This window comes from Strongylocentrotus purpuratus, unplaced genomic scaffold, assembly GCF_000002235.5.
Source record: "Strongylocentrotus purpuratus isolate Spur 01 unplaced genomic scaffold, Spur_5.0 spur5_scaffold_12, whole genome shotgun sequence".
NCBI classification, from domain to species: domain Eukaryota; kingdom Metazoa; phylum Echinodermata; class Echinoidea; order Camarodonta; family Strongylocentrotidae; genus Strongylocentrotus; species Strongylocentrotus purpuratus.
Genome location: NW_022145597.1, coordinates 4,937,796 through 4,953,107, shown reverse-complemented (window position 1 = coordinate 4,953,107; position 15,312 = coordinate 4,937,796). Strand labels below are relative to the sequence as shown.

General features: G+C 36.9%; 1 protein-coding gene across 2 annotated transcripts in view; it reads left to right on the top strand.

Annotated features, from left to right (window-relative positions):
- LOC591940 (sushi, von Willebrand factor type A, EGF and pentraxin domain-containing protein 1) overlaps window positions 1-15,312 on the top strand; it is a 127,345-nt gene that overhangs the window by 36,289 nt on the left and 75,744 nt on the right. For both annotated transcript variants that reach the window (XM_030981650.1, XM_030981651.1), the window contains 3 exons: window positions 4,923-5,039; window positions 6,043-6,288; window positions 13,196-13,358. In XM_030981650.1, coding sequence (XP_030837510.1) covers window positions 4,923-5,039; window positions 6,043-6,288; window positions 13,196-13,358 — 526 coding nt within the window. The remainder of the gene's footprint in view (window positions 1-4,922; window positions 5,040-6,042; window positions 6,289-13,195; window positions 13,359-15,312) is intronic.

Genomic DNA, 15,312 nt, shown 5'->3' with positions numbered 1-15,312 from the left:
CTCCAAAGATACAACAATATTAGAGATAACACAGGGTTCAGAATACTGCCCCAGGTCACTAAATTAAGGTCAAAGGTCATTTCAGGCCAACAAACTTGAACTCTTTTGTGGCATCAACATCAAGATTTTGAAATTTTACCATAATTTCAAAAGTGTTTTGTTCAAATTCCATGAAACTTGTACAGAAGGTTATCAAGTATCACAAATCTTCTGACGCAAATTCCAGGTCACAAAGTCAAGGTCAAAGGTCATTTTAGGTCAGTATGTGAGGTTAAATTTTTTTTTTAAACAAAATCATTTTTTGTTATTTTTTCATGTTCCATTAAGGTTATTAATCTTGGTACAAATTATAGTAAATAATTCTTCTGATGACTCTTGGTCAATATTCACTTCAAAATGCTGATTATGTTTAGAGGATTTCATTGGGGTAGGGGGGGGGGGGGGGCTGCTAATGGGCCACACTGCCTATGAATAATGTCCCAACCTCAATTTTTCATCATATTGAATTGCGTAATGCAGGCGAGACCGCCGAGAGCGTTTCCCCTGTTTTTTTTCTTAAATCAAGAAAATGTGGAATTTGAGGAAATACCATACATGACCATAAATGTGCATGATGCAACATGTGCTATGTTCATGGTATATTACTTTTGCATGGTTTGGAATGCATTTTTATGAAATAAACTCATAAACCCAAGACTCTTGTATTGAATTGAATTGAATTGGTTTATTGAGAAATCACATCAAACAAGCAGCTCGCAGGCTGAAAATGTTCAATTTACAAACAAGTTAAAAATATAGAGAGATATAAACATATATAAAACTAAAATACATATTGTAAGTCATTGTAAGATGAAATCAAAATTGCAAAACAAAGTTATACGTTTAATGTAATAATATACTTTCATGTTGAAAGACCAAGACGGTGGGAAGGAGAGAATGGAGAAGAAAAAAAGGAAGTTGTTTGAGCGAAAGTGTTGAGAAAGTATTTAACAATTGCTATACAAACGTTTCAATTACAAAAATTGAAATTAAGCATTAAAAAAGACCTTTTGGATGAGATGAAATTAAACCGTAAGAGTCAAAATGACAGTCTCTCTTGCGTTTTCCCCTTTAATATAAATGTAATGACAGCATTCATCTAGATCAAGAAAGTTGTTCAATAAAATTAGAATGAGTATTTAAATAACAATATAGTGTAATATCGAATTAGATATTGCATTGGAGAAAAAGACCCAAGTCAAATAATTGGCAGGGGCATAAATTTGTTTAAAAAAAAAAAAAAGGAACACTAATGAACTAATGAAACAACGGGTTAAAATATGTTTACAGTTTGAGGCAGTCTGAGAGTAAATTGGATAAAAGTGTATGCTGATAACGTAATATTATACCGGTTTGTTTAAAACCAAATGTCTATTGATATGCATGAGAAAAAAAGTTATATGTCTAAAAAAAAAGAGTTCAGAGTGTATATAACAATTGCTATTGTTAATTGTAATGACATCATTCATCTAAAACAAGAAAAAAATTTGAATTTGATATTTGAATAACAATATTTCATAATTTCGTGTAAGATATTGCACATAATATTAGAGATAAAAAGCCCAAAATTTAATATTTAGCAAGGGCATAAAATTGAAGTAAAAAAAAAGGAACACTAATGAATTAATAAAATAACTAGCAGGACCCGCGGAAATCCGCGGGATTCTAGAGGGGGCGGGGGGTGTAAATAGATATATAGAGAGTGTCTAAATTAAAACCACCAAGAACTTTATTTGCCATTCAGGCCATTAAAAAAATATACATGTTTAGCATCCCCGCCCGCTTCCTTTTTGGGGGCCGCCTTTTATTTATTTATTTTTTTGAAAATTTTTTGAATTTTTTTTTTTTTTTTTTTTTTTGAAAGAAAATAAAACAGCGTCCTGTCCGCTTCCTTTTTGGGGGGCCGCCTCCTTTTTTTTTTAAATTTTTTTTTGTTATTTTTTATTTTTTGAAAGAAAAAAAAACATGAAAAGCACTGCTAAAATGTATTTCTGATTTTAAAAAGAAAAAAAAAAATTGTCGGCCGCCATCTTGAAAAATAGCCCGAATGTCAGGGAAAATGTACGGAGCGGCCATTTTGAAAGAAAAAAAAAAAAAAAAGGGCCTCCTCCTTCCCATTTTTAAAAAAAAAACAGGACGGTAAACATGTTTTTTTTTTAATTTGGCCTTATATAAAAATTAAAAAAACGATCCAACTGTACCGGTAGTTATTCTTTAAGCCACTGGAACTGCGTAGAGTTCCGTAGTGTGGCGTACCGACTACGCAGAAATTAGGCTGCGTATTAATGGGAAAATAGTCCCTGCGTAGGTTATGCGTAGGCTGGTGTACAGGTTTGCTTATGGTTGCTTACTGTGTGGAAAGCTTTTACTGCTTTGTCCATCTGGCGTAGGGTAGCATACTGTTGCATAGGCATGTAGCGTAGTGTTGCGTAAAAAGGCGTACTTTCTGCGTCAAGTTTCTACGCCGAAAGTACGCGAAAAAAATTAAACATGTTGAATTGTTTTCGTTCATCTTGCGTACCCCTTTCCGTCCCTCAGCATATAGTAACGTAGGCCAGCGTAGTTGGTACGCAACACTACGCAACTCTACGTATTGACCCCACGCCAATTAGTGACCCGCAAGTGTCACAAATAAAGTATTAAAAATATGCTCATCCGACCCTAATTAAACGCCTAAAAACCCCAAGCTTTCGGGGGTTTATGGCCCCTTCAAACCTGTGGACCCCACGACTATATTACATATACACTCAACTCGCTGCGATCTGATGTGTCCCCCCCCCCAACTTTGAAGAACATAACCCCGAGCTTTTGGGGGTTTATGGCCCCTTGAAACCCGTGGACCCCACGCCTATATTATATATACACTCTAGAGGGGGCGCAGGCAAAAAAATTAAGTTTTTCATTTCGGGGGCTCTATTTCAAATTTTTGGGAAATTTTCGTGGGCTACTTTTTCATTAATTCATAAAAGGATAGGCCTACACTTTGTTGAGATTTGTTTAGTAGGCTAAGGTTTCAGGCTTCCTACTTCATAATTGCCTATTTAAAAAAAAAAAAAAAATTCTAGTTCAATAACTAAGTTTTCATGCATTGATTTGATGCAAGAACTGTAACATAGACCTAATAGACCCTAGATTGTGATTATTTCTGACCATGAATTTCGATAATCATTTTTCAAAGTAAAATTTTTACAAGAAAATCAGACAGTCGTTTAAAAACGTAGACATTAGTAATACTTTACTAATTCTAAGCTCAGGTTTCGTAAATCTATTCACGAAACTATATTGAAATCGCGGCAATAATCATGCAAACCAACAGATAACAATTTCAAAGTGTCAAATCTCTTCGACTCGAGCTCAGCTCAGCTGAACTCACACACACTACAGCGTAACTCCAGGAAGCTCGAACACTGGCGCCGCAGGCGTCGGACGCCTGCGGAGCGGGGTGCCAGTGTTGGAGCTTCCCAGAGTTACGCTACACTGTGTGTAGTTGACTGAAGGCAGCTTGCGACTGAACTGTCAGTCCAATGGTTTTCTTGTGAATACTTTCCTTTAGAAAATGATAATCAAAATTCAGTATACATGGCCGTAGTAATCACAAAATAAGCTTTGATTTCATACCTCCATTCACGAAAACTATATAAAAATCGCGGCAATCATAATGGAAATAGGTCTCTAAGTTTGGACGTCGACGGGAATTAGCCCCGTGTATCTCTCTGGCTTGTGCAGCTCGTACAAAGCACACCCTGTAGCAAGAGGGCTTACTCGGGGGGTAATCCCGCCCTTTGCATAGAGCATTTCATACGCAACATAATGTGAGTTGCTCGTCGTCTGTCGTGTCTCTCTTTGATACGGATGTAATGTTGAATATCCATGAGGTATCTCTGTCGTCACGCATATCCTGCATTATGCATGTCGCGTCTGTTTTCGCCCTGGACGTCGACACGGAGGAGGACCTCGGGCGGAGTATAGCCAATTCCACAGAGTAGACTCTCCCGCGGACGATGGCACCGGGCACGGGTACCCCGAGGGGAGGGTTCAGGAGGAGATAGCTGCACAAACTTCGGTCGGCGATCTCATTAAAAAACAATAGAATACAAAGGCTCGCGGAGACGTCGCGCCCCCCGCGGAGCCTTAGCGTATTATTATTATAGATGAAACGATTTATAGATTCGCGTTAAGCAGTCTTATTGCAGAGGGCATTGTTGACGAGCGGTACTGAGCAGTCCTACACATGGGGGTATCCAAGTGGTGCGAGTAACGTAGACGCCGGGAGGATATTTTGCTGCGTAGGGGCGGAAGGAAGTCTCGATGCCTGGAAGAAGCCAACAGGCTCTTGGCAAAGGAGAGCTTTTGGATTCTCTCAATATCATTGATTTGATTTGTTGTTATGCTTGTAGACCACAATGGAGATGTGTATTCTGATAATAGACGAATATATGTGGAATATATATTCACTAGGTCGTGCATCGGGACTGACGCTTTCTGCAGACGACATATCATGAATATGTAGAAGTTTGCACTTCCCTTTTAAGCTATTCATAAATGAGGAAGAGATCTACAAGCAAAGGAAATTCCCTTGCTGATAAGCAAAATCAATTTTGTTATTATCTGTTTAAGATTCTCCAGACAGACCCAAGTTAAATCCTGTCCGTTTGTTATTGATTAAATATCTTATGAAATTCACAACTATATCCTTCTCATTGACAGCATGGTAAACTATTAATGAATAGAACAGGACAGTAAATAAATTGAAGCAAGGCTGTTGATAAATAAATTGTATTACAGAACAGTACATTTATTCATTTTTAAAAAGCAGGAAACAAAAACCCTAGAGAGCACGTGCTTTTCAACATTTTCCACTCATGTCTTTGCCTTCCCACCAGGTGTCTGTGATGAGGAGTCATGTGACCACCTGTGCTTACCGAGGTCAACAGAAGGCTTTGTCTGTCACTGCAGCATCGGTTTTACCTTAGCAGATGACAATTTCACATGCAATGTTGGTAAGTGTAACAGGCCTTTATGGAAGATGGGTATATATGTACATGTATATTGATTGGGTTTAAAGAGTAAGGTGAGTTCGATCATTTGATCGCTTTGTGAATGAAACTATCTGACAGCAAATAGGACAGATTGATTATGTAATTTATAAGACTTTATGCATACTGTGATGTTTTGAAATTCATACTATTATATTTGGGGGAAGGGGTTAGTTTTCTTGGAGGAGAGAAATGGGGGATGTTGTCCCAGGGGAAACTACATTTTCCTGGGTGAGTGAGAGGGCAGAACAACAATGTCTTACAGGTATAAAACATAATTTGTATATTTTTCTAGATCAATATTTTCTTTCAGCGTGTTTCCACAGAAAACATCGACAGGGTATTACCCGTGTAATACCGTGTCATACTGTGTCAGTTTTCCTGTGGAAACACAAGCGTGTCGACCGAGATACGGATTATCAGATCCACCTCTGGGAGGTGGATCTTGCCGTGTCGATCCCAACGAACTCCCTGTGAAATCGCTGTGGAAACACACACAGCGACAAACCGTGTCTGGCAGATCATCAGAGTGCGTGAAGCCCCAATCACCACTGCAGCGTGATTGGTTGAAAAATACTTTAAAATACGCGTATACAATAATATTTTTATATACACGCTGTACGTAACAATGAAAAATGTACGTCACAATAGAATAGCATGGAATCCTGTGTAGATCTGGATCCACGATCGAGGTCAAAGGTTGAATCTTGACTTCCGATTGACACAGTATTTGCCTGACCTGGAACATGGAATCGGGGCTAAATGGAAAGCTGCGCTCTGTGGAAACAGATTGGTTTAATACCGTTTCGCCGCTACACGGTATTTCAATTCCGGAAAAGATAATCTGTGTTTTATTTTTTTTCTGTGGAAACACGCTGTTTTATTCTTGTTAATATGCATATTTTTCTAATTCAAAATAAATGAATACAAAGATTACCCAATTATTCTTGGCTGTTTTTTGTTATAGATATCATGGAAGACAACTTTGTGTTGGTGGCTGACACCCACATTCCAGGTATCTTTCAGATCAGTATGGATGGCCCCATGACCCGATTCACTGCACTGCCACTTGAAGACATTGTGCGAACCATCGCCTTGGCCTATGACCCCGTTGAGACCAGGGTGTACTGGACGGATGTGAGACTGGGTTCATTTAGTAGAGCTCATATTAATGGGAGTGGTCAGGAGACGCTAGGCAGGTCAGGTGTTGATGGTAAGATCTATATGCTTTCTCCTATTGTGTTGGATGCAAAAGTTTGTGTCTTTTTTATAATTCCCCTCTTATCCTCCAATTCTTTTCAATAAATGGTAGACAGCTGATCCCTACAGCACTGCCCCAATGATGAATACTTTAACCCTAAAAAGGCCCTGTTAGTTTGGTGTGGACAGCTCAAGTGAGGGGGGATTTCACCCCCTACCCCCTCCCCCATCCCCTTCTGCCCCCTTCTACTGACAAGCTTTTCATTCAATGCCTACGTTTTCCATATCATAACAAATTAATCCTTCCATTTCTTCTCATTTTGCATTTAAAGCCTTAAAATTTGTTTGTTTCACAACCTAATTGTTAAAGGAAAACATTACACAAAAAAGAAGTGCGCATTCATATGTAACCAAAATTACCTCACTATAACAAAATAGAAAGTAGAATTAAAATAAATAAATATATATAGAGAGCATCAATACTATGTAATGCTTACACATGTCATTAAAATAAAAAAATAAAAAATGTCAAAGCCTATAATCAGATGATAAGCCCCACCCCCAATTTCTTTAATTTGATTAATAGCAAGATACTAGCAATGCTAATAAAGCTACTGGGAATTATTTAATTAACTGGAATCCTAAACAAAAGAGAAGTAAAAATATATATATATATTTTTCACATGCCTGAGACATCACGTGAATTCCGACAATACCAGTGTTTTCTTCACATGTGAAAGCCATGGAAAGCTGTGTGCAATTTCTGTTGAACCTCTGAGATTGCTGTTTGGATACCTGTCTGCCAAGTAATGTAACATTTTAGATGTACATTGGCATGTTTATGAGTTTTGTCAGTCTGAAAGAATTTAATCTTGTGTTTTCTTTCACAAACCCCCATGCTTGTAAGTAGCATATTATGTACAGATGAGAGGCATGAGAAATAAGATGTACCCTATAAATCTCTGTGTATACATTAAACCTATCTAAATGGAAATACTGAAGTACCAAACCATCTTTATCTAATTATTTCATCTATCTCTCATTTATTACAATACAATATTGAAAAATTGAAGTCATGTTTGTTAAAGATACATAAAGAGTGAAATTAGAGTCTGTTTATCCATCTCCCCAGCAAATGTCCCTGAATATACCTGTGAAATCGTCGATGAATATTGGGAAGTATGTAAAGAATATAATGAAATAGGTGTTACACTTGGTGAGTGAATTTTATGTAGCTTGAACAAGTAGATAGAGCTAGAGATAAAAGTGCACCACAGTGAGTGAGTGCGCCATTACATCATTATGATTGTGTTTTCTTTCTTTTTTGTCTTTTGATGTTTGAATAGATGATGATTGTAAAACACATGCTTTGGTGACATTTTCTCTGCAGTCAATTATCTGCACTAACCGAATGTCTATCTTCAACCATGGACCAGACATTCACCTAAACTTCACCCTAAAACTATCCTTTTTTTATACCAAAAATCCGCTTACAACTCAAGTCCTTTGACAAAATAAACCTAGAGCAGTTGTTAATTGCCTGAGCAAATGTCATATCATCTACAATTGTGGGTAAAGGCACATGAGATTTCTAGACATAAATGACAGCCACTAAAATTGCATAATCTTTTGGCATGAATTTTTTCCAAACTATATGAGGATGGAATCTTCAAAACTATAATTCAAAGAATAAAAATGGATCTTATCGTGACACTGCATAGTTTAGAATGTGGGTTTTATGTTATTCCATATACATGATACAAATTGTATCAACTTGAATCAATGAAGAATGCAAAGATGAACAAAAATGGTCTTAATCTATATAATAGCTTCATTACTTCCTCCCTTTGACAATTTTACAGTTATTTAGACTTACATGTCCAACACTCACACACAATCTGCACAGGCACCCACCCACCCACCCACCCACCAAACAAGCACCCACCAAACATTCACCATCCTAAAACCAACAACCCACACAAGAATACAATAAAAAGTCACAAACACCCACACACAACCCACCCAAACAGTAGCACACACCTACTAGCACACACCCACTAGCACACCCACAACATACACACATACACTTCCACTCACTTTAAAATGTGTCCTCTGATGAATATTGGAATAAAAATATAGATAAAAGACATTTGCAAGTTATTGAAGAAGTTACATGTAAATGACAATTTCTGTTGAAAAGAGAGTAATCATGCGCCATAAAAATACAGAATACTGTGATTAATGATATTATTCTACTGTCTAAACAGTGGTAGCTGGTTTCAACAGTTATGACAATGATACAAGGTCGTTCAAAAAAAAAAGATTCAGCTTCTTCTTCTTCTTCTTCTTTAAATTCTTGCTGTTTGTTTTTTGTTGCCATATTCCATTTCCCTCTATCTATTTATTTTTTATTTTATCTCTTTATCTGTAGGCTATAAGTGTTCTGTATAAAATTATTGGAAGTTAGGTACATTGAGGTATTATGGTGTGTATTCATACTTTCTTGGTTCTGATAATGTTATGATCTTTCAGTTACGTACAAATAAGGCAGATTATTTGAACAATTCAATTTGCTTTTATAACTTTCTGCATATTTATGTTTGTGGTGCTAGAAAAACATGTAAAGTCATATATTAAAAAAAAGTCTTCTTAATACAGTTTATTGGTAAATATTTACTTTTCTGTCTCTCAGACAGCATGTTCGTCCCTAGCCTATCTTTAACTTTCTCCCTGCGTTAATGACCTTTTATGTTCTGGATGTTTCATAGGAATCTTGCTTTTATGTTTTCAAGAATTTTGAACACTTAATGACTTTTGTATTATACATGTTCAAGGTACCATGGTTTGCCATGAAAAGTAATAAAGTCATAATTTCTAGAATGCCAATAATTAACAACAAAAGCTTCAAAGAAAATTAGATTTTGGACAGATGGAAATAGAGGATCTGTATGTCAAATCCAACCTAGAAACCTCCTGCATCATGTCCACTTCATATTACAATCAAGTGTCTAGAATAATTCATGTGAAGAGGTATATTTGAAGGAAAATGAATATTTATTTGTCCCATCTGCCCAGCCAATGCCCCTAAATTTACTGTGACTCTCAACGGATTTCACAGGAAAGCTCGTGTGAGTAATGAAATTGGTATGAAAGATGGTGAGTGAAATTCTATCCAGATTGAGCAATTCGGTAGTGACAATTGCACCAGAAAGAGTGAGGGAGCCATAGCATATTTGCAATTGACTGCAAAGTTATTATCAATTGACATTCCAGTCATTCTAGCCTTTAAAATTACCAGGCGCATCATGATACACAAATTTTCATGCACATGATCATGAATTTAAAACATAATTATATCAAACTCTATTTCAGATGTCATAATTTGTTAAAGAAAAGAAGTTAAAGAAACTTGATGAAAGCAGCAAATGTCAAAATGATCTGAACATAATTTCTCTAGTTTGATTACATCTCTGAATAATTGGCCTGTTGCGGCTTGCGCTTGCCTTTTAGGGCCCTTTTAATTGTGAATCCATCCTTTTGAAAATAGCTTCATTTTCTTTTTCCTTTAATTATTAAACTTTGTAGTCATGTGCAATGCTTGTGCAAGTGATGTGTCATATTGCTTCTTCATCCATACTTCATCTTTCTCCACTTTCAATCCTTCATCTCCTACCCTGCAGTCTTTATGCTCACCCTTTCCCAGCTTCGATTATTATCCTCTTTATCTGTTACTGCAGAAAAGAGGAAGAATTACACAAGCATATAATGTCCTAGTGATGTTATGGTACCAAGTGTTTCATTCTCAGCCATTTTTTCTAAGATAATCAATAACTTGTGCTAATTCGTAGCACATTTTCAGGATTGTACATACGAACTTGTGTGTGCTTTACAGATTTCCATATACATGTAGGTATTCAGGCTATTCTTACAGTTCAAGATCTGTATAAGAAAGGCCTGTTGTAGTGACAGTTGGCAAGTGTTTCAAATCATACAACTGTCAAGTGCACCTCATATCTTACTGGTCATCATCTTTTATTTTACCAACTCTTCTTCTTTTAATTATACTTTTCTCATTTAATTTCCCTTTGTTAATATATACTAGCCCATGTGCTTCTCAACCTTTTTTTTTTAAACTCAGGGGCCCCACTCTGGCTGTTAGAAATTTGTTGAGACTTACCTTACAAAAATGTAAAGCTCATGATATAAAAATGACAATAAAATGTGACACAAGAAAATAGAGAATGAATTGTGTGGTGAGTACATGTATATGTGTTGTGCCACTGTCAGTTGTAATACAACACCTACACTGCTTACCTTCATTTATAACACTAGCTTGTCAGGGGGGGGGGGGGGGTACTTTGAGGGCTGAATTCCCCCTCACACATGCCCCCCCCCCCCTACAAAAAAAGAAGAAAGACTAATAAAGATAAGAAAGACAAGAAGAAGATAAATGATGGGTCACACAATGTCCTTTCACACATCATGCATCACTTACATTTCCATAATTTTAGTAAACAAATCCGTTCTACAGTGGCTGTCTGCTCTAACAGCAAAGAAGACGGCAGGCAGCCAGTGAAGACAAATTTGTTTAACAAAATCATGGAAATGCAAGCTTACTTTAAACAAACAGAACTTTCTTATTCTTGACTCATTTTTCCTGAAATATGTGTCATTTGTTAATTATAATTGTCATTAAGTTAATTATGATAAAACATCGATTATTCTCGGTTTCGTTTTTTCTGGGACGCACTTAATAGCAGAATTTGAGAATGTCATGTAATATCAGATATACACTTTTATTTGATTCTATTTAAAAAACTATGTTTTGGCTGAATTACTCGTGGCCCACCTCGTGGCCCACCTGACACAGCTGTGCGGCCCACCTGACACAGCTGTGCGGCCCACCGGTTGAGAAGCACTGTACTAACCACTTACTTGTTTGCATAGGTGTCTAAGAGTCTGTGTGTGTGAGTAGAGGAATGTAGATTTTTGGAGCACTACTTTGGAGTTTCCCTTGCACATAAATTCATCATAATGCACTGAAATTTATTGTGCTCTACATTACTTTAACAGCAGTAGGCCATTCATTAGTTGTTATATGTTAAACAAAGGTTTATACTTATTTTTCCCATGCCATTTGAAGTGTTAAATTTCAAAAATACTCTTGGAATGCAATACAAACTAAAATAAGCCTTATTCGTGTAGCTCCTCTTATAGTCCGAATTTGGTGTGCAAAGTTTGATATAATATATGACCTGAAACATATACAATAGTATGGAATTTATTCAGTTTCTATGAAATGAAGTGTTCTGTTACTCAAATTTAGAATAGCAATATCACTTTACAACATGATCATATCATGTGGAGAGGTCAATATACATTGCACCTTTCTCATTACAACTGCTTTATATAAAATAGAGACCTTCTGATGTATGTAGGTTCATGTACTTATACTTGCAAGGATAATTGGTTTCTACTGGGTTATTCCAGTTTTGTGCTTTGTTATTGAATTGTAAATATTGACATTTAAATTGCTTCAAACTACCGTAGCATAACTATGAATAGCAATATAAAGTTTCATGCTTTGTTATTGTATTGTAAATATTGACATTTAAATTACTTCAAACTATCATAAACATGAATACCAATATATTGTAAATGCAAGTTTATTGGTCATCGATATGCTATTGATTTTTGAAAAGTTTAATTATCAGCTAGCACTTTTAAGAATGCACTTTATTCACATGTGCATGCTGTGTTATTGTATTGAAGATCTTGACATTTATACTGCTTCAAACTATACATGAATAGCAATATAATGTAAAAGCAAGTTTATTGGTCATCAGTATGCTATTGATTTTTTAAAAGTTTGAATATCAGCTAGCATTTTTAAGAATGCACTTTACTCTTGAACACCAATTGATACATGCAGCACCTCTTTTACAAGGATTTATGTTGGATGATAAACTGATTAGAGATAGATATTTTAATTTTCAATTACTCATGATAAGACAATGCAACTACATGTACAACAATGATACAATTGCACATTTTCACACTTTGCTTTTGAGTTCATCATAGATAATATGAACAGAGGCGGATCCAGGGAGGAGCCTTCTCAAAAGAAAATAGCAGGAAAATAGCTGAGAAATATTCACATAAATGTTCAGTTTACGCATTCAGAAATGCCACAAAATGTACCATAGATCATCTTAAGGTTCAAAATTTTCATAAAGGCCCATGTTCGCAATTTCGTACATTTCATGCCCCCCCCCCCTTTTGAAAAATCCTGGATCCGCCCCTGATGAACCTATGTAAATAAAATACCCATCACTGGCTTCCTGTTCAGAATCATGTGCAACACAGCATAATAGTCTTTTCATGCATTATCACAACAATGATAGATCTACACTGGCAATTGAGATTGCTTTAGATAGATGTAAAGTTTATGTACATTACAGGAAATAAGCCCTCAATAACTAATTGCTTAAGAGATAATAGAATCAAAAGGCACTTTGTGATTTACACTTGAATGGAGGGTGCTTAAAAAACTGTCATCAGTTTGTCAAATTGAATTTACTGAATTCAAGAATTTGTTATGTTTGAAAAGTTTCGATCTCTCATGCATATTATCTGGATTCTTAAAAACCTGTAAAATAAATATTAATTGCAATAATTCTATGATAAGTTATAGGCATAGTAGATTTGATGTATTACTGTATAATGGTATAACCCAATAATTTGTGCATATCAATATAAAAAGGAAATTACAATATAGTTGATAAAGATATTATTGATGATTATGTATGAAAAGCAAAATGTAAGCATGTTATAGACATCTATTTATTTTCATATTAATTGATCCCTTTTGTCATACCAATCTTCCTAATTCAGTTGATGTTCTGTTTAATGATTTAAAGGTCCTGATGGACTGACCATCGATCCAATATCTCGTCTGTTGTATTGGACTGACGTTGCCCGCAATACTATTACAGTCTCAAGTCTAGATGGGACTACAATCAAGACCTTGGTAGACTCAGACCTGGACCAACCTAGGGCCATAGCGCTAGACCCAGTAGGAGGGTAAGGCTATTGACATTGAATTGAATTGTATTGTATTTGTTTGCAGTTTATTCAATTGAATGGGATCTATATGTATTTGGTTTGGATGAGATTTAATTAAATTGAATTAAATTTGGCGGATATTATTGACCTCTATGTGACTGAACTGAATGGGATAGGATTAAGCATTGTAGAACTAGATCCAGTAAAAAGGTGGACTGAGTAAACTAGAAATGGGATAGAGTTGAAATTCATATAATTGAACTAATTTTGAATACATTGAATTTGATCCAAATGATTTGAATTTAATTTAAACTACTAGTAATTGTTTTGAATTTATACTTGATGAAATTGATTGAAATGGTTTGAATTGAATTGGATTAGATTGTATCGAAATGACTTGAATTGAATTGAATTAATTGGATTGAATTGCATTGGGTTGGACTGAATCGGAGTGCAATGAATTAAATTGAATCGATTTAAAAAAAAAATTGAATGACATTGAATTAAATCTTATTAGATTGAATTTCATTGGACTGAATTGAATCGAATTGGATTGCCTTGAGTTGAATTGGATTGAATCAAACTCATTTGAATTAAATGCATTGAACTGGATTGAAAAAATTGGAGTCAAATGATTGGATTTGATGCTGCTTGTAAGTGTCGGCTTGCATGGTGATGTAGATATACAGTAGGCTTGCGGGTGCACCATGTGAGAGAGAGAGAGAGAGGATTGAGGAGTCCTGAAAGGACTCTGACTCGGTAATCTTTCTTGGGGGTGTGTAGTCATGAAAAGGACTGTTTGTTATCTTCCTTAGCTTATAGGTCTAAGGAGAACTATAGCGCTTGGAGAGGATGAGTGGCTCGACGTTTCGAACAGGTTGACTATTCGTCGTCAGGAGTGGAGAATAGCTGGCGTGTGTGAGCTTAAGTCACCGGGGTGCGGACGTCGGGGAAAAATAGGTGACCGTGTGGGCTTGAGTCATCGGGGAGTGGACATGGATGGTCGGCTCGTTCGTCTGACTGTCCGTCTTGGCTGGAGTCCCCGGGTTGCGGACTAAGGAGAGTCTCGAATCGATGAGTGGGGTGTGCTGTCGGCGAGATGCTGTGTGTGTCCCCGACGTAGGCGGCGTTGTAGTCTGCTGTCGTCTGCTGTGCATTGTAGCTGTGAGGCTGGCGGCTGCTTTGAGGGTTCGGCGGATGGCGGTGGTTGATGTACGGGTGTCTGTCGGGGTGGTGAGGGCGGTGGTGGAGGAGGAGTGACCGGGTACTTGTTGATGAGGGGTTTCCAGATGTCGTTGATGTATAATTCTGAGTCTTGGGGCACGGTGTTATGGCGGTGAATTTCGATGGCTTCTCGGATTCGGCCTGTATGCCAGTGCTTCATCATGGAAATGTGATGACTGATATCCCATTCGATGGTGTGTTCGTGTTGCTGGAGACTCCAGCCCAGACGGACAGTCATACGAACGAGCCGACCATCCATGTCCACTCCCCGATGACTCAAGCCCACACGGTCACCTATTTTTACCCGACGTCCGCACCCCGGTGACTTAAGCTCTTGCACGCCAGCTATATTCTCCACTCCTGATGACGGATACTGTAGTCAACCTGTTCGAAACGTCGAGCCACTCATCCTCTCCAAGTGCTATAGTTCTCCTTAGAACTATAAGCTAAGAAAGATAACAAACAGTCCTTTTCAGGACTACACACCCCCAAGAAAGATTACCGAGTCAGAGTCCTTTTCAGGACTCCTCAATCCTCTCTCTCTCTCTCTCTCTCTCACATGGTGCACCCGCAAGCCTACTGTATGTTTGGATTTGACTGCATTGAATTGAATTAATTACACTGAATTACCTAGAAATTAATTGAATTAGAGTTCATTAAATTGGGTGGGAGTGGATTGAAGAAATTAATCCAATTCAATGTATTGATTCATACTTCTAAACAAAGAAAATTTTATCCTTCTTAAATA